General features: G+C 44.3%; 1 protein-coding gene and 1 non-coding gene across 2 annotated transcripts in view; one reads left to right on the top strand and one right to left on the bottom strand.

Moving 5' to 3' along the window:
- The window catches only part of PRPF8 (pre-mRNA processing factor 8), a 36,648-nt gene extending 18,023 nt beyond the window's left edge, over positions 1-18,625 (top strand). Inside the window, exons 25-43 of the mRNA XM_027130597.1 lie at positions 9,094-9,341; positions 9,443-9,622; positions 9,826-9,961; positions 10,077-10,246; positions 10,422-10,551; positions 10,665-10,811; positions 11,010-11,170; positions 11,474-11,665; positions 12,677-12,914; positions 13,052-13,180; positions 14,073-14,186; positions 14,271-14,444; positions 14,730-14,923; positions 15,649-15,888; positions 15,986-16,127; positions 17,402-17,542; positions 17,677-17,816; positions 17,922-18,124; positions 18,296-18,625. Coding sequence (XP_026986398.1) covers positions 9,094-9,341; positions 9,443-9,622; positions 9,826-9,961; positions 10,077-10,246; positions 10,422-10,551; positions 10,665-10,811; positions 11,010-11,170; positions 11,474-11,665; positions 12,677-12,914; positions 13,052-13,180; positions 14,073-14,186; positions 14,271-14,444; positions 14,730-14,923; positions 15,649-15,888; positions 15,986-16,127; positions 17,402-17,542; positions 17,677-17,816; positions 17,922-18,124; positions 18,296-18,450 — 3,234 coding nt within the window. The 3' untranslated portion in view covers positions 18,451-18,625. The remainder of the gene's footprint in view (positions 1-9,093; positions 9,342-9,442; positions 9,623-9,825; positions 9,962-10,076; positions 10,247-10,421; positions 10,552-10,664; positions 10,812-11,009; positions 11,171-11,473; positions 11,666-12,676; positions 12,915-13,051; positions 13,181-14,072; positions 14,187-14,270; positions 14,445-14,729; positions 14,924-15,648; positions 15,889-15,985; positions 16,128-17,401; positions 17,543-17,676; positions 17,817-17,921; positions 18,125-18,295) is intronic.
- LOC113633210 (U6 spliceosomal RNA) lies at positions 4,092-4,196 on the bottom strand. Its single transcript, XR_003438122.1, has one exon. It is a non-coding gene; the product is annotated as a U6 spliceosomal RNA (small nuclear RNA).
- Positions 18,626-18,670: the final 45 nt, after the last annotated feature.

Below are 18,670 nucleotides of genomic sequence, written 5' to 3'. Positions count from 1 at the left end.
ACAGGCTCCGGACGCGCAGGCTCAGTGGCCATGGCTCACGGGCCCAGCCGCTCTGCGGCATGTGGGATCTTCCCAGACTGGGGCACGAACCTGTGTCCCCTGCATCAGCAGGCAGACTCTCAACCACTGCGCCACCAGGGAAGCCCTGGACCTTTCATTTTAATAGAAATATTCAGTGCTGAAAAATCTCCTTTTAATAAAAGCACTGCTTTAGCTGCATCCCTCAAGTTTTTTTTTTTTAATTAATTTATTTTTTATTTATTTATTTTTGCCTGTGTTGGGTCTTCGTTGCTGCGTGCCGGCTTTCTCTAGTTGCGGCGAGTGGGGGCTACTCTTCATTGAGGTGCCCAGGTTTCTCATTGCGGTGGCTTCTCTTGTTGCAGAGCACAGGATCTAGGCACGCGAGCTTCAGTAGTTGTGGTACGGGGGTTCAGTAGTTGTGGCTCGTGGGTTCTGGAGCGCAGCCTCAGTAGTTGCGGCACAGGGGCTTAGTTGCTCTGTGGCATGTGGGATATTCCTGGACCAGGGCTCAAACCCATGTCCCCTGCATTGGCAGGTGGATTCTTAACCACTGTGCCACCAGGGAAGCCCTGTATCCCTCAAATTTTGATAAGTTTTCATTTTCATTCAGTCAAAAATGTTTTCTAATTTCCCTTGTGAGTTCTTTTTTTGTCGTTTTTTTTTTTTTTACTCAAATTATATATGTATTTTTAAAATTTATTTTATTTATTTATTTGGCTGCATCAGGTCTTAGTTGCGGCACGCAGGGTCTTCAGTCATGGCATGCAGGATCTTTCAGTTGCAGCATGCGAACTCTTAGTTGCGGCATGAATGTGAGGTCTAGTTCCCTGACAAGGGATCAAACCTGGGCCCCCTGCACTGGGAGCGTGGAGTCCTAGCGACTGGACCACCAGGGAAGTCCCTCTCTTATGAGTTCTTATTTTACCCATAGGTTACTTAGAAGTATGTTGTTTAATTTTCAAATATTATTTGAGGGGTTTTCCAGGTGTTTTTCTTTTATTAGTATCTAGTTTAATTCCATTATGGTCAGAAAACACTCTTTATGATCTTAGTTTTCTCAAGTGTATTTAGACTTGTTTTATGGTTGAGCATATATAGTGACTGCCTTCTCGTGTACTTGAGAAAGAATCTGTATTCTGCTTTGTTGGGTTTTACAAATGTCATTTAGGTTTAGTCAAGTGATTGTGTTGTTCAAGTCCTTCTATGTCTTTCTTTTTCTTATGTCTATTTCTGTCAATTACTGAGAGAAGATTGTCATAAGTCGTGGATTTATTTCCCTTTTCAGGTTCCTCTTTTTATTTTGGCTTTAGAGACACCATCACTTTGTTAAAGACATCCAAGCTTATAACATAAAGACACATGACATTTTTTCAGAAATTTATATCTTTTTTGAGCACAGAAGAACGTCTGAAGTTCAGACTGCTCTGGTAGCTTTTAAATATTTAGTCAAAGTTGGGCAAAGCATGATTGGCTTGGCTTACAGGTGGAAAACCAAGAAAGAGTCGTCAGGAGATTAGCAGGCTTAGGGGATAGGGAGCCATCTCATTGAGACCAAAATGCAAACTGACAAACTTTTTGTCCAAGAACCTGCATATGGGTGATGACCAAGGAGTTGTGCCAGGTGGAATGCTGTATCATGTACCTGAAGATACAGCTAGAATTAGAAATGAACTTTACAACTGATGCACACATAGACATTTCAATAGATAGAAGCAACTCTGTTGACACCCCAGCAAGAAATATGTATTGTTCATACTGTTGGGCATAATTATTTAAGTTTTTTTTGAATCTTATGCTTAAACAGGTCCATGATATTTTGCTTCATATATTTTGAAGCTCTGTTATTAGGTGTGTAATATATTTATTATTTTTTTAAAGATTTAATTTTATTTATTTTTTGCTGCGTTGGGTTTTGTTGCTGTGCGTGGGCTTTCTCTGGTTGCAGCGAGTGGGGTTGTTCTTCGTTGCCGTACACGGGCTTCTCCTCACAGTGGCTTCTCTTGTTGTGGAGCATGGGCTCTAGGCCTGCGGGCTTTAGTTGTGGCATGCGGGCTCCGTAGTTGTGGCGCACGGGCTTAGTTGCTCCATGGCACGTGGGATCTTCCCGGACCAGGGATCAAACCCGTGTCCCCTGCATTGGCAGACAGATTCTTATCCACTGTGCCACCAGGGAAGTCCCTAAGTATGTAGTATATTGTGAATTACTATATCTTCTTAACGAATTGACTCCTTTATCATCATGAAATATTCCTCTTTATTCCTTGTAATATTCTCTGTTCTGAAGTCTACTTTGTCTGATATCAGTAGTGCCCCTCTAGCTTTGTTTTGTGTGTGCATGGATGTCTTTTTCCATCCTTATACTTTTAATCTGTGTCGTTATAATTAAAGTTAACTTCTTATAGATTGCATTTAATTGGTTCTTGCTTTTTAAATTCAGTTTAACAATCTTTGCCTTACAAATAGTCTAAACACTCCAGTTAAGTTTACTATGACTGTTAATGTCGTTGAGTTTAAATCTGCCATCTCATCCTTTGTTCTTTATTCTGCTTTTTCCTCTTTTCCTGCCTTCTTTTTAATTTATTTTTTAAACAGGAGAAAATCAAATGAAAGTTTCATAACATATATATGTGGGAGAGACCCAGGAAAACTGAGTAACTCATTTTCCTGCCTTCTTTTGGATTGAGTGGGGTTTTGGTATGATTTTAATTTATCTCCACACTTCGCTTATTAACTACACTTCTTTGTTTTTTATTGGTTTCTCTAGGGTTTACAGTATACATCTCTGACTTACTGTGACCACTAGTCTAGTATCACGTTACATATTGTACGAGAACCTTTCAATAATGTACTTTCATTTTCCTCCTCATTTTTTGTAGTGTTTGTGTTTTTTTGTTTTTGTTTTTTTTGGCCACGCCCCACAGCATGCAGGATCTTAGTTCCCTGACCAGGGATCAAACCCGTGCCCCCTGCAATGGAAGTGAGAAGTCTTAACCACTGGATGGCCAGGGAAGTCCCTGTAGTGTTTTTGTTATATGTTTTAACTGTACCTGTATTATAAACACAGTGATACTTTGTTACTGTTTTGGCTTTAAACAGCCTTTTTATCTTTTACAGAAATTACAAAATGAAAAAAAAATGTCTTTTACATTTTACCCACATACTTACTATTTCTGGTGTTCTCCATTACTTTATGTAGGTCCAGGTTTCCATCTGGTATTGTTTTCCTTCTGCTTAAAGAATTTCCATTAACATTTCTTGTAGTAAAGGTGTACTGGCAGTGAATACACTCTGCTTTTGTTTGTCAGAAAAAGTGTTTATTTTGCCTTCATTATTTTTTCTGCAGCTTTACAATGTTGTTAATCCCATCTGTACCTTTTAAAATTTCAGATATTGTAATTTTTATCTCTAAAAGTTTCATTTGGGTCTTTAACATCTTCTGTTTCTTTCCTCATTATGTTCATGTTTTTCTTTATATACTCAAGCATAATTATAAAACGTTCAATAGCTGTTTTAAGATCTTTGTCTACTAATTCCATCGTCTGTTGTTTCCAGGTCTGTTTGTACTGATTGATTTTTCTTCTGTTTATGGGTAATTTATTCCTACTTCTTTCTATGCATCCAATATTTGATTGGATGCTAGAAATTGTGTAATTTATATTGATTTATGGATTTTGTTATATTCCTTTAAAGAGTGTTGGGTTGTGTTCTGGTGTACAGTTCAGTAACTTGTGGTTTAGTTTGATCCTTTTGAGGCTTGCTTTTAATTTTAAGCTTCTTAGTTATAGTGAATCCAGAGCACCCTTTCTTCTGGGGCTAATTTATCTCCACTACTACGTTGATAACTTTCTATGGACTATACCTAATTCCCATTTATTATGAAGTCTCTGTATGGCTGGCGGGGACACAAACTGTTGTCAACCTTATGTGAGCTGTGGGACTTGTTCAGCTTACTGATCTGGTGGTGGTTTTTTCTTTGACCTCGGAGGGTTTTTTTGTTTTGTTTTGTTTTCAACATCTTTATTGGAGTATAATTGCTTTACATTGTTGTGTCAGTTGCTGCTGTATAACAAAAAAATATGAAATGCTTCATGAATTTGCGTGCCATCCTTGCACGGGGGCCATGCTAATCTTCTCTGTATCGTTCCAGTTTTAGTATATGTGCTGCCGAAGCAGGCATGACCTTGGAGTTTTATAGCCTGCAAATGGATCCCTTCATGGGTCTTCAGAGATCTCTCTCTTTTTTTTTTTTTTTGGTTGCGCTGTGCAGCTTTTGCAGTATCTCAGTTCCCTGACCAGAGATTAACTGGCGCCACAGCAGTGAAAGCCCAGAATCCTAACCACTAGGCCACCAGGGAACTTGCAGATCTCTTTCTCTTTTTTTTGAAGTATGACTGACTTACAATATTATGTTAGTTTCAGGTAAACAATATAGTGATTTGGTCTTTTTACACATTACAAAATGATCGCCAGGATAAGTCTAGTTACTATCTGTCACCACACAAAATTATAATATTCCCTATACTGTACATTACATCCCCGTGACTTACTTATTTTATAACTGGAAGTTTGTACCTCTTAGTCTCCCTCAACTATTTCACTCATTCCCCCACCCTTCCAAGTATCCGTGTTGTTGCAGATGGCAAGATTTCATGCTTTTTTATGCCTGAGTAATATTTCTGTGTGTGTGTGTATACATACCACATCTCCTTTATCCATTTATCTATCAATAGACATTTAAGTCGCTTCCATATATTGGCTATTTCAAATAATGCTGCAGTGAACATGGGGATGCACACATCTTTTCAAATTAGTGTTTTTGTTTTCTTCGGATAAATACCCAGGAGTAGAATTGCTAGATTGTATGGTGGTTCTATTTTTAATTTTTTGAGGAACTTCCATACTGTTTTTTATAGTGTCTGCACCACTTTACATTCCCATTAGTAGTACGGTAGTACACGAGGGTTCCCTGTTCTCCACATCCTTGTCAACGCTTGTTACTTGTCTTTTTGATAATAGCCATTCTGGCAAGTGTGAGGAGACATCTCGTTGTGGTTTTGATTTGCATTTCCTTTATGATTAGTGATGTTGAGCATCTTTTCATGTGTCTATTGGACATCTTTATATCTTCTCTGGAAAAATGTCTCTTCAGCTCCTCTGCTGAAAAGACATGTTAAATCAGGTTTTTGTTTTGTTTTTTTTTATGTTGAGTTGTATGAGTTCTTTGTATTGGGTTGGCCAAAAAAGTTCGTTCATAAGATGTTATGGAAAAACCTGAACGAACTTTTTGGCCAACCCAATATTTTGCGTATTAACCCCTTATCAGATATATCATTTGTAAATATCACCTCCTGTTCAGTGGGCTTTCTTTCCATTTTGTTGATAATTTCTTTTGCTGTGCAAAAGCTTTTATTTATTTATTTTTGGCTGTGTTGCGTTTTTGTTGCTGCGTGAGGGCTTTCTCTAGTTGCGTCCAGCGGGGCTTCTCACTGCAGTGGCTTCTCTTGTTGAGGAGCATGGGCTCTAGGTGTGCGGGCTTCAGTAGTTGTGGCTTGTGGGCTGTAGAGCACAGGCCCAGTAGTTGTGGCACATGGGCTTAGTTGCTCCACAGCATGTGGGATTATCCTGGACCAGGGATCAAACCTGCGTCCCCTGCATTGACAGGTGGATTCTTCACCACTGCGCCACCAGGGAAGCCCCTGTGCAAAACCTTTTTAGTTTGATATAGTCGCATTTCTTTCTTTTTTTTTTTTTTTTTTTTGCGGTACGCGGGCCTCTCACGGTTGTGGCCTCTCCCGTTGCGGAGCACAGGCTCCAGACGCTCAGGCTCAGCGGCCATGGCTCACAGGCACAGCCGCTCCGCGGCATGTGGGATCTTCCCGGACTGGGGCACAAACCCGTGTCCACTGCATCGGCAGGCGGACTCTGAACCACTGTGCCACCAGGGAAGCCCCGTTTGTTTTTTGTTTTGTTTTGTTTTTCTTTTCTTTTCTTTCTTCATTTTATTTATTTATTCTTTTCCCCATTTTTTAATTTTTTGTTTCCCTTGCCTGAGGAGACATATCCAAAAAAGTATTCCTAAGACTAAGGTCAAAGAGAGTACTGCCTGTGTTTTCTTCTAGGAGTTTTTGGGTTTTTTAAATAAATTTATTTATTTTATTTTTTGCTGTATTGGGTCTTCATTGCTGCGTGCTTTCTCTAGCTGTGAGCGGGGGCTACTCTTCGTTGCAGTGCACGGGCTTCTTGTTGCAGAGCACGGGCTCTAGGCATGCGGGCTTCAGTAGTTGTGGCTCGTGGGCTCTAGAGTGCAGGCTGAGTAGTTGTGATGCACGGGCTCAGTTGCTCCGCGGCATGTGGGATCTTCCTGGACTGGGGCTCGAACCTGTGTTCTCTGCATTGGCAGGCAGATTCTTAACCACTGCGCCACCAGGGAGGTCCCTCTTCTAGGAGTTTTGTAGTTTCAGGTCTTACATTTAAATCTTTTATCCATTTTGCCTTTATTTTTTGTGTATGTTGTGAGAAAATCCAGTTTGATTCTTTTGCATTAGCTGTCGCTGTCTTTTCCCCAGTGTATATTCTTGCTTTCTTTGTTGTAGATTAATTGACCATAACAGCATGGGTTTATTTCTGGACTCTCTATTCTGATCCATTGACCTATGGGTTTGTTTTTGTGCCAGTACTATACTGTTTGAGTACCGTAGCTTTGTAATATAGTTTGAAATCAGGAGCTGTGATACTTTCTACTTTGTTCTTTGTCAGGATTGTTTTGGCTTTTCAGGGTCTTTTGTGTTTCCATACAAATATTAAAATTATTGGTTCTAGTTCTGTGAAAAATGTCTTTGGTATTTTGATAGGGATTCCATTGAATTTGTAGATGGACTTGAGGGTGTGGTCATTTTAACAATATTCTTTTTTTTTTTAATGTATTTATTTTTCGCTGTGTTGGGTCTTTGTTGCTGCGCACGGGCTTTCTCTAGTTGCGGCGAGTGGGGGCTGCTCTTCATTGCAGTGCATGGGCTTCTCATTGTGGTGGCTTCTCTTGTTGCAGAGCATGGGCTCTAGGCACATGGGCTTCTGTAGTTGTGGCATGTGGTCTCAGTAGTTGTGGCTCACGGGCTTAGTTGCTCCGTGGCATGTGGGATCTTCCCAGACCAGGACTCGAAGCCATGTCCCCTGCAGTGGAAGTGTGGAGTCGACCCACTGGACCGCCAGGGAAGTGCCTCACCAAGTTCTTACAGTTTTCCAAGTACAGGTCTTTTATCTCCTTGGATTGAGTTATTCCTAGTTGTTGTTTGGTTTCGTTTGGGTTTTTTTGGTTTTTTGTTTTTTAGATTTTTTTTTTTTTTTCCCTTGGTCGTACTGTGCAGCATGTGGGATCTTAGTTCCCCAACCGGGATTGAACCTGTGCCCCTTGCATTGGAAGCATGGAGTCTTAACCACTGGACCACCAGGGAAGTCCCTGGTTTGGTTTGGTTTTTTGATGCAATCATAAACGGGATTGTTTTCATAATTTCTCTTTCTGATAGTATTCAGAAATGCAATAGATTTCTCTACGTTAATTTTGTATCCTGCCATGTTACTGAATTCATTGATGAGTTCTGATAGTTTTTTGGTGGTGTCTTTAGGATTTTCTATGTCTAATATCATGTCATCTGCAAACAGTGACAGTTTCACTTTTTTCCAATTTGGAATTTTTTTTAAATTATATTTATTTATTTATTTTTGGCTGCATTGGGTCTTCGTTGCTGCGTGTGGGCTTTCTCTGGTTGCAGCGAGCGGGGGCTACTATTTGTTGTTGTGTGAGGGCTTCTCATTGCGGTGGCTTCTCTTGTGGAGCACAGGCTCTAGGCCTGCGGGCTTCAGTAGTTGTGGCACGTGGGCTCTGGAGAGCGCACGCTCAATAGTTGTGGCACATGGGCTTAGTTGCTCCGCAGCATGTGGGATCTTCCCAGACCACGGCTCAAACCTGTGTCCCCTGCATTGGCAGGCAGATTCTTAACCACTGCGCCACCAGGGAAGTCCCTGGATTTCTTTAATATCTTTTTCTTGTCTGGTTGCTGTGGCTAGGACTTTCAATAATGTGTTGAATAAAAGTGGTGAGAGTGGGCATCCTTGTCTCATTTCTGATCTTAAAGGAAATTCTTTCAGCTTTTTTTTTTTTTTAATTTTTTGGCTGTTCCGCATGGCATGTGGGATCTTCCCTGCGCCACCAGGGAAGCCCAACTTTATGTTTTTATTGAAATGAAATTCACACTTTTAAAGTATACAATTCAGTGGTTTTCATTATATGCATAAAATTGTGCAGCCATAACCACTAATTCCAGAACATTTTCATCACCCCACAAAGAAACCCTATACCCATTAGCAGTCACTCACTCCCCATGTCCCTCCCTGCCCCAGTCCTCTGGCCACCCCTAATCTACCTCCTGTCTGTATGGATTTGTTTCTTCTGGACATTTCATATAAATGGATCATGTATGTGACCTTTTTCATTTGGTTTCTTTCACTTAGTAAAATGTTTACAAGGTTTATCCATGTTGTAGCATACATCAGTATTTCAGTCCTTTTCATGGCTAAATAATATTCCACAATATGGCTGTACACCATTTTGTTTATTTGTCAGTTGATGGATGTTTGGTTTTTTTCTATTTTTTGGCTATTATGAATAATGCTTTTGTGAACATTTGTGTACGTATTTTTGTGTGGACATATGTTTTTATTTCTCTTGGGTATACACCTAGGAGTAGAATTGTTGGGTCATGTGGTAACTCTCTTTAACCTTTTGAGGAGCTGCCAGGCTGTTTCAATGTGGCTGCACTGTTTCATATTCCTGCCAGCCGTGTATGAGAGTTCCATTTTCTCCACATCCTTGTAACTGTCTCATAGCCGTTGCAGTGGGTGTTAAGCAGTAGCTCATGGTGATTTTGATTTATACACACTTCCCTAATGACGTGGAGCTCAAGTCTTTCTTGAGAACTAGGGAGAATATGACTAATTGTATCTGGTGGTTCCTAGCCACACACCCTGTCCCTGCAATGACTTATCTATAATTTACTTCTTTTTCACTATCTTCAGATTGTGAATAAGTGGAACACAGCTCTTATTGGCCTTATGACGTACTTTCGGGAGGCTGTGGTGAACACCCAGGAGCTCCTGGACTTGCTGGTGAAGTGTGAGAACAAGATCCAGACACGAATCAAGATTGGCCTCAACTCCAAGATGCCGAGTCGCTTCCCCCCTGTCGTGTTCTACACCCCTAAGGAGTTGGGTGGACTTGGCATGCTCTCAATGGGCCATGTGCTCATCCCCCAATCTGACCTCAGGTAGGACTTGGCTGAAAATCTTGCTAGACCCTGAGGGAAGGAGATGTTTCTTTATTTTCAGTTTTTATTTTTTATCTAATCTTGGTTGTGTCCCCAAACAGGTGGTCCAAGCAGACAGATGTAGGTATCACACACTTTCGTTCAGGAATGAGCCATGAAGAAGACCAGCTGATTCCCAACTTGTATCGCTACATACAGCCCTGGGAGAGTGAGTTCATTGATTCTCAGCGGGTCTGGGCTGAGTATGCACTCAAGAGACAAGAGGCCATTGCGCAGAACAGGTGGGCATCCAGGAGGGCATAGCAGTCCTTTTGAGTGGTGTGACCTTTGAGTCCTGCCTGGAGGTCAGGAGTAGAGCATGCCGTATTTTTATGGAGTCGAGGAAGTAGGTTGTATGTCTGACCCTGTTTATCCTTGGCCAGGGAGGAATGCTGAACTCTTCATATGAGTATTTGTTTTAACCTTGATCTTTTTTCCTTGGCAGACGACTGACCCTAGAAGATCTAGAGGACTCATGGGATCGTGGCATTCCTCGAATCAACACCCTCTTCCAGAAGGACCGGCACACACTGGCTTATGATAAGGGTTGGCGTGTCCGAACTGACTTTAAGCAGTACCAGGTACGTGGAGGGGATAGTGGAGAGATTTTCCCTGAATCAGGAGAGTCTGTGGCCATGCTGGGAACCTGGAGCAGTGGGCACCCAGAAGCTTCACCGTGCCTACCTTGCCATCTAGGTTTTGAAGCAGAACCCTTTTTGGTGGACACACCAGCGGCATGATGGAAAGCTCTGGAACCTGAACAACTACCGTACAGACATGATCCAGGCCCTGGGTGGTGTGGAAGGCATTCTGGAACACACTCTCTTCAAGGGCACTTACTTCCCTACCTGGGAGGGGCTTTTCTGGTGAGGATTCTGTTCTCCCCTTACAGTGACCTCTCACATGTCACAGCCCTGTGAGCTCATCCCTCATATGCTTTTGTGTTCTACTGCGGTGTTTCCCACACAGCCACCCCAGGAGGTCAGCAGTGCTCTGGGGGATGGCAGGATGTCACTTTACCTCGTCTCTTCTGCTTCCCAGGGAGAAGGCCAGTGGTTTTGAGGAGTCTATGAAGTGGAAGAAACTAACCAATGCTCAGCGATCAGGATTGAACCAGATTCCCAATCGTAGATTCACCCTCTGGTGGTCCCCAACCATCAACCGAGCCAACGTGAGTGTGATTGATAGACATGGGAGATGGGAAGCTAAAAACAAGAGTTTCTACTTCCTTAATTATGTCCTGAGAACCTCTCGGTCTCTAGTGTCGCTCTTTTTTTCCGTCAGGTATACGTAGGCTTTCAGGTGCAGCTGGACCTGACAGGTATCTTCATGCACGGCAAGATCCCCACACTGAAGATCTCTCTCATCCAGATCTTCCGAGCTCACCTGTGGCAGAAGATCCACGAGAGCATCGTTATGGACTTGTGTCAGGTGGGCTAGAATTGAGGGCAGACGATGCCACAAAAAGTCAGGTCGGCTCTCTCTTTTGGGTATGGGAAATCCACCCTCAGAGCTCCAAGGATGAGACTTCTGTTGTGGTCCCAGGTGCCACATTATCTTAAGTTCTATGAGCCCTCATTCTAAGTGGGCTTCCATAACCAGTCATAACCTTTCCACCTTTGCCTCCAGGTGTTTGATCAGGAACTGGATGCACTGGAAATTGAGACAGTACAAAAGGAGACAATCCACCCCCGAAAGTCCTATAAGATGAACTCTTCCTGTGCAGATATCCTGCTCTTTGCCTCCTATAAGTGGAATGTCTCCCGGCCCTCATTGCTGGCAGACTCTAAGTAAGTGCCTTACGACCCAGCCCTAGGCATCTAAGAAGCTTAGTTTTACTATTCTAGCAGCACTACTTTAGAAATTGTCCCTGGTTGCCTTTCTTTCTAATTTGAAACAAGTTCTACCCCTGATTCTGTTAACACCCTCAGCCAGGTCTGCTAATTCTCTGGTGGGTCTTCTGATCTGGAACAGGCAGAGGGGTTGGTTTTGAGATTCAGACGTAGTAATTGAGAGTTCTTGTGGCTCTGGGGATATTGGTTGTGCCAGTGTCTTCCTGGAAGCCTAGACTCCTGACCCCCTTCCACTCTCAGGGATGTGATGGACAGCACCACCACTCAGAAGTATTGGATTGACATCCAGTTGCGCTGGGGGGACTATGATTCCCATGACATCGAGCGCTACGCCCGGGCCAAGTTCTTGGACTACACCACAGACAACATGAGTATCTACCCTTCGCCTACAGGTGTGCTCATTGCCATTGACCTGGCCTATAACCTGCATAGGTAAGTTGAGGCTCAGAAGCATGTATTGATATTTTTCATCAGCCCCACACTTTGTTGTATTTATTTGTTTATTTTTTAAAGATTTATTTATTATTTATTTTTGGGTGCGTCGGGTCTTAGTCACGGCACGCGGGATCTTTGTTGAGGCATGCAGAATCTTTTGTTGTGGCACACGGGCTCTTCGTTGTGGCACGCGGGCTTCTCTCTAGTTGTGGTGTGCGGGTTTTCTCTAGTTGTAGCACGCAGGTTCCAGAGTGCATGGGCTCAGTAGTTGTGGCGTGTGGGCTCTGTAGTTTGCGGCGCGCAGGCTCTCTAGTTGAGGTTCGATGATGAAGATGGCCCCATTGAGAGGCTTGGTGGTCAGGTTCCCTTCAAAGGTCTAAGGAATGAGTGAGAGCTCAGTAGTTGTGGCGCACGGGCTTAGACACGCCGTGGCATGTGGGATCTTAGTTCCCGGACCAGGGATCGAACCTGCGTCCCCTGCATTGTAAGGCGGATTCTTTACCACTGAACCACCAGGAAGGAAGTCCCTTAATTTTTATTTTACATTGCAGTATAGTTGATTTACAATGTTGTGTTAGTTTCAGGTGTACAGCAAAGTGATTTAGTTATATGTATGCATATATCTATTGTTTTTAGGATATTTTTCCCATATAGATTATTACAGAGTATTGAGTAGAGTTCCCTGTGCTATATACAGTAGGTCCTTGTTGATTATCTATTTTATATATAGTAGTATGTATATGTCAATCTCAACCTCCTAATTTATCCCTCCCCCCCGCCCCGTAGTTTAATATACACGTGTTTTTTTTAGTTTGCCCAGGTGAGGTGAGGTTGGCCGTTTCCTCCACTGGTGTCACTGACTCTTTCTTCCCTGCCTCTATGTACATGAGCAGGCACTCATTCTCAGCCTGACCAACAGCCTTTTCTTCCTCTGTAGAGTCGCAGTTTGCCTTGTTCCTGGGACTGCCAGCCTGGTCTTGACCTTTCTTGCCTCTTCCACCCTCACAGTGCCTATGGAAACTGGTTCCCTGGCAGCAAGCCCCTCATACAGCAGGCCATGGCCAAGATCATGAAGGCAAACCCTGCCTTGTATGTGTTACGTGAACGGATCCGTAAAGGGCTGCAGCTTTATTCATCTGAGCCCACCGAGCCCTATCTGTCCTCTCAGAACTACGGTGAACTCTTTTCCAACCAGATTATCTGGTTTGTGGATGACACGAATGTCTACAGAGTGACTATCCATAAGGTGAGAGTTAGATGCAGCGTGTGGGTGTGGGGCTCTGTATATGCCTGTGGGAGGGTGGCCAGGCAAGTGTGTGCATATTGCGAGGAAGGCAGGCTGGTTGCGTCTAGACTGTGCTAACTGATGTAATCATTCCTTAGACCTTTGAAGGGAACCTGACCACCAAGCCCATCAATGGGGCCATCTTCATCTTCAACCCACGCACAGGGCAGCTGTTTCTCAAGATAATTCACACATCTGTGTGGGCTGGACAGAAGCGTTTGGGGCAGGTGAGCATGTTAAAGGGTAGAGAGGCTGTAGAACTTCGCTGCCTCTTACTCTTTGGTATGTGGGGGGGGTGTATGTGAGAGAGAGAATCTCCCGTTTCTCTCTTTGTAAGATTCAGGACATCTCATTTAAACTTTTTTCCTGAATTACTTAACTTGGGAAGTGTTCTTCTATAAGAGGTCCAAGAATATTTGAGGTCCTTCATTACCTACAAGCTGGCATCTCTGCTTCTTGAATCTCCCATCTCTAACCTATCCTGAAGAGAGCTATGAAAAATCATCTTTCTAAAGGGAACAAGCACTCTTAAAATGTCATTTTCACCAAATCTCTTCTCCTCCTCAAAGCCTTTGGTAGCCCCTTTCTTTTTGCTGAATTAACTTTTTGGTTTCCTAGATGCTTAACATCTGGTTGGCCTGTAACCTGTCTGGCCACAGTTCCTCTTCCTCTGTAGCGTGTTTCCTCCGGCAGTCAGTCCAGGATGCTGGTATCCCAAACCCTGATGAGCATCTCCACCTCTGTGGCTTTGCGTATAGGTCTTTGCTTCTAGAATGAACTCTTCTCTTCTGTTAATCACTGTCTTACTCATCCCTTAAGACTTCTTTATTTGTGCAGCTTTTTATGACCTTAGCCTTAATTTCTCTTGTCCCTGACATAGCGTGTATATAATCAAATACTAGCTCGTGGCATTGTGTGAGCTTTGTCTGGCCAGCGAGGTTGAAACACCCTTCGGGGCAAGACCATTGGACGTTTTTTCTATACCTCTGAAGTACCTAACATTCAATAGCAGTGTGTGATAGAGACATAGTCTAATTGTTTTAAGACTAGAATTTTTAGTTCTAGTTAACCTGGGAGGGTGGAGACTCAGTTTCCATGTTCTTCTCTCTTGCTTTTTAGTTGGCTAAGTGGAAGACAGCTGAGGAGGTGGCTGCCCTGATCCGATCTCTACCAGTGGAGGAGCAGCCCAAGCAGATCATTGTCACCAGGAAAGGCATGCTCGATCCATTGGAGGTGAGAGGTGGTGAATGAGGTAGAAGGAAAGAGGGCTGAGACCTGTTGGTTCTGTTTCTAAACTTGGACTTGATCTTGTCTCAGGTGCACTTGCTGGACTTCCCCAATATTGTGATCAAAGGATCAGAGCTCCAGCTCCCCTTCCAGGCTTGTCTCAAGGTGGAAAAGTTTGGGGATCTCATCCTTAAAGCCACTGAGCCGCAGATGGTTCTCTTTAACCTCTATGATGACTGGCTCAAGACTATCTCATCGTACACGGTATGAAGCCACCTCACGAGGAGGGAGGGCCACTCTAAGAGGAGTGGGTTTGGGGTCATAGGAAGGTTCTGTGCCTTAGGTTTTCCCACGGGCCTCTTATGGGGCCATTTTCACATCTTCAGCCTGTGCATGGGCCAGTGACTCTGCATATCAAGTTGACTCATGGTGAGGGGAGCACCGTAGGGTTTGAAATGGGTTCTTGGGTCTCCTGAAAGGATAGGATGGAGGCGAGGGGAAGAACATCAAGTAGCCGACCTCCTCCCATGCTGCCACATCTCTCCCCAGGCTTTCTCCCGCCTCATCCTGATTCTGCGTGCCCTGCATGTGAACAACGACCGGGCGAAGGTCATCCTGAAGCCAGACAAGACTACGATCACAGAACCACACCACATCTGGCCCACTCTGACTGACGAGGAGTGGATCAAGGTGGAGGTGCAGCTCAAGGACCTTATCTTGGCTGACTATGGCAAGAAAAACAAGTGAGCAGTGGTGGGGATACAGATGAGAGATCCAAAAAGGGTAAAATGGGTGGCTCAGTATATGCCTTCTTGGTTTTTTGCAACATTTTAAGCTCAGAAGTTTCTCAAGAAATTGTCCTAGAGATGCCTATAGAGGAGAGGTAGGTAGTCAGTGTCTTCAGATGGTATAGGAAGTGTCCATGTCTCAGGGCTCAGGCTGACACTTGGGCGCTATTCCTTAGCAGAGGCACTGTTGCCATTTTGAGCAGGACGTTTCCTTACTGTCCATACATGGCAGCAAGTTCTAACGTCCCAGACCCCCAGATACCACAGCTAATAACACACACACACCCCTTCCTTCTCTCTCCTTCCTTGTCATTGTGGCAACCAAAAATGTTCACCCAGTAAGGGTGTGGACACACCAACTGTGATCGAGAACTTATTCTAGGATTTCCGTTTTTGAGAGTTTTCCGGTTCCAGGGCACTTTTTGTTGAGGAAAAGTGGGAGGTATGGATGCTGAGCAGGTTTGAGCATGGCTGAAAGGTGTACAGGCACAGGGCCAGCCTGGGATGTGACAAATCTTATCCGTATTAGTGTATTTCCACTTCACACTTCAAGTGTCAATTGAAGGTTATCTGGGGTCAGAGTATGGGCTCCCCTGTCCCACCAAGTTACACCTTGCCATTGGGACGTAAGTGACCAAGGGGAAGGGATCCTTGTGGTGTGACCCACACTGTCCCCACAGTGTGAATGTGGCATCACTGACACAATCAGAAATTCGAGACATCATCCTGGGTATGGAGATCTCTGCACCATCACAGCAGCGGCAGCAGATAGCTGAGATTGAGAAGCAGACCAAGGAACAGTCACAGCTGACTGCAACCCAGACTCGTACTGTCAACAAGCATGGTGACGAAATCATCACCTCTACCACCAGCAACTATGAGACCCAGACTTTCTCATCTAAGACTGAATGGAGGGTCAGGTAGTATAAGGGGCAAGAGGGGTAGGGATGGAAAGGCCTCTGGTGCTACCTGAGGTGCTTGAGTTGATAAATGCCAACATTCTCTACCTGTTTTTAGGGCCATCTCTGCCGCCAACCTGCACTTAAGGACCAATCACATCTATGTGTCATCTGATGACATCAAGGAGACTGGTTATACCTATATTCTCCCAAAGAATGTGCTGAAGAAGTTTATCTGCATATCTGACCTTCGGGCCCAAGTGAGTATGTTTGTTCAACTAGGCCACAGTGTGTGCCAAACATTTTATGTGCCTAAAACTCACCTGAGATTTCCTGGAACTGGAGGTGCTGGTTTTGAAATTGATAGATGAGTAAATATACAAGGAGAGCCAAAACAGGGAGGGAGGAGGGTTTCGGCCCCCACCAGATACCGAGACATTATAAAGCTATGGCAGTTGAGAAATGATGTATTTCCTAGAAGTTATTGGAAGAGGATATATAGAAACAGATTCATGTGTATATAATAAATGTGTTGTATCACCTGAGGATCCCACTTCATCTGTGGGATTAAGCGTGCCTTATGATCCTGAAACAGTCAGCAAAAGGAGGCTTGATCCCTGCCTCATAGCACTTAACAGAAGTCAAATTCAGGTGCAGTACAAATCTGAACGTAAAATACTAAACTGTAGTAGAACATTAGAAGAAAACATTTATCGTCTTAAAGTTAGGATAACCTTCTTAAACAAGACACAAAGCCATCATCAAAATTAATAATTTGTGCGTGACAAAGGGTATCACAAAAGACAAACTAAAAACAGGAAGAAAATATTTGCATAACTCTTAAGATATAGTGGGATCTAGAATAGGGAATTCTCAGAAGTTGATTTTTGTAAAAGATAACTGTAGAAGAATGGTGCGGCAAAGGAGTATGAAGGTAGTTCAGAAAAGGAACTGAAGGTGGAAAATATATGAAAAGATGGTCAACTTTACTAGTAATCAGGGAGAATCATATTTTATAAAACACCAACTTGTGGCCTCAGTCTGGTGAATTTGAAGATTGTTAGTATCCTGTGTTGGGTGAGTTTATAGGAACACAAGTTTTCTTACTTTGTTCATGACAATGTAAAATTTAAAGTACTGCTGAGTGCTGATTTTATAGATGTGTTCAGTTTGTGGAAATGCATGAGCTCTGTGCTTGTGTGCTCATTTGTTTATGGACACTATACTTAAATAAGCAACTGGGGAACGTGTGAGCAGTGCCGATTCCTGGACCCCACTTGAGATTCTGATGTGCTGAGTCTGAGGTGAGGTCTGTGTTTAACGTTTTGAATAAGCACCCCTGGTAAGTCTGAGGTGAGGTCTGTGTTTAACGTTCTGAATAAGCACCCCCAGGCATTTTTGATGCAGGAGATTCTGGCCACATTTGAGAAACTCTGTCCTTGTTCTTGGAGAAGGGAATTAAACACAGGGCTGACGGCCCCAAATCTGGGCTGGTACTAAGAATCTCTTTGGCTCTTGACCCCCTTGTCTCCAGATTGCAGGGTACCTCTATGGGGTGAGCCCACCAGATAACCCCCAGGTGAAGGAGATCCGCTGCATCGTGATGGTACCACAGTGGGGCACTCACCAGACTGTGCACCTGCCTGGCCAGCTGCCCCAGCATGAGTACCTCAAGGTTAGCGGGGGTGTAGGAGAACCGGGGCTTTCTGCTCTCAAGGTGGTGGAGGGAAGGCAGGGGTGTTACTCTCACGGGTGGGATTCCTGTCTGTAGACGGGGCTCTAAATAGCTTTTCACTGCTCTACCCATAGGAGATGGAACCCTTAGGTTGGATCCACACTCAGCCCAATGAGTCCCCCCAGCTGTCACCCCAGGATGTCACCACCCATGCCAAGATCATGGCTGACAACCCATCTTGGGATGGCGAGAAGACCATTATCATCACCTGCAGGTGGGGTTGGGCCGCCTTGGGAGGAAGTACGATGGGGCAGGCGTTGCAGGCCAGGGCCCAGGAATGGTGGCCTGAGCGCTGACTCTGTCCTCATTCCTCTTCCAGCTTCACACCAGGCTCCTGCACCCTGACAGCCTACAAGCTGACCCCCAGTGGCTATGAATGGGGCCGCCAGAACACAGACAAGGGCAACAACCCCAAGGGCTACCTACCCTCGCACTACGAGAGGGTCCAGATGCTACTGTCAGACCGCTTCCTTGGCTTCTTTATGGTCCCTGCCCAGTCCTCGTGGAACTACAACTTTATGGGTATGTGAGGCAGGGTGTGGGGGTGGTGGCGGGGCACACAGGATGGTGGGCTTGGGGTTAGGCCATCACCCTTAGCACTTGGGGCCGGACTCTGGTTTGGAGATGGCCCAGGACCCAAGAGGGTGAGGCAGGTGGACCTTGTCAACACTGGCCCTTTCCTTCTACTCCAAGGTGTTCGGCATGATCCCAACATGAAGTATGAGCTGCAGCTGGCAAACCCCAAAGAGTTCTACCACGAGGTGCACAGACCCTCCCACTTCCTCAACTTCGCTCTCCTGCAGGAGGGTGAGGTCTACTCCGCGGACCGAGAGGACCTCTATGCCTAGTTGTCTCCTCACTTCCTGCTTCAGACTCCCCAGAGGCTAGAGCCTTTTACCCTCACAGACAAGCTGGTGACATTCAACAGCTTGGCCCCATTTTCCTCCATTTTGTGCTTATGTTGTTGACCTCGTGGTGACTTGTAATTCTGAACAAAGTATAATAAATTTTGTATAAATAGGAGTTGTTGAGGTGTTTTTTTTTCCCTCAGCTCGAATTCTGGGTGTA

This window comes from Aethalodelphis obliquidens, unplaced genomic scaffold (genome assembly GCF_003676395.1).
Source record: "Aethalodelphis obliquidens isolate GAN/ISIS:26980383/991018 unplaced genomic scaffold, ASM367639v1 scaffold38, whole genome shotgun sequence".
Taxonomy (NCBI): Eukaryota; Metazoa; Chordata; class Mammalia; order Artiodactyla; family Delphinidae; genus Aethalodelphis; species Aethalodelphis obliquidens.
Note: the sequence above shows the minus strand (reverse complement) of the source record. Positions and strands in the feature narration are given on the sequence as shown.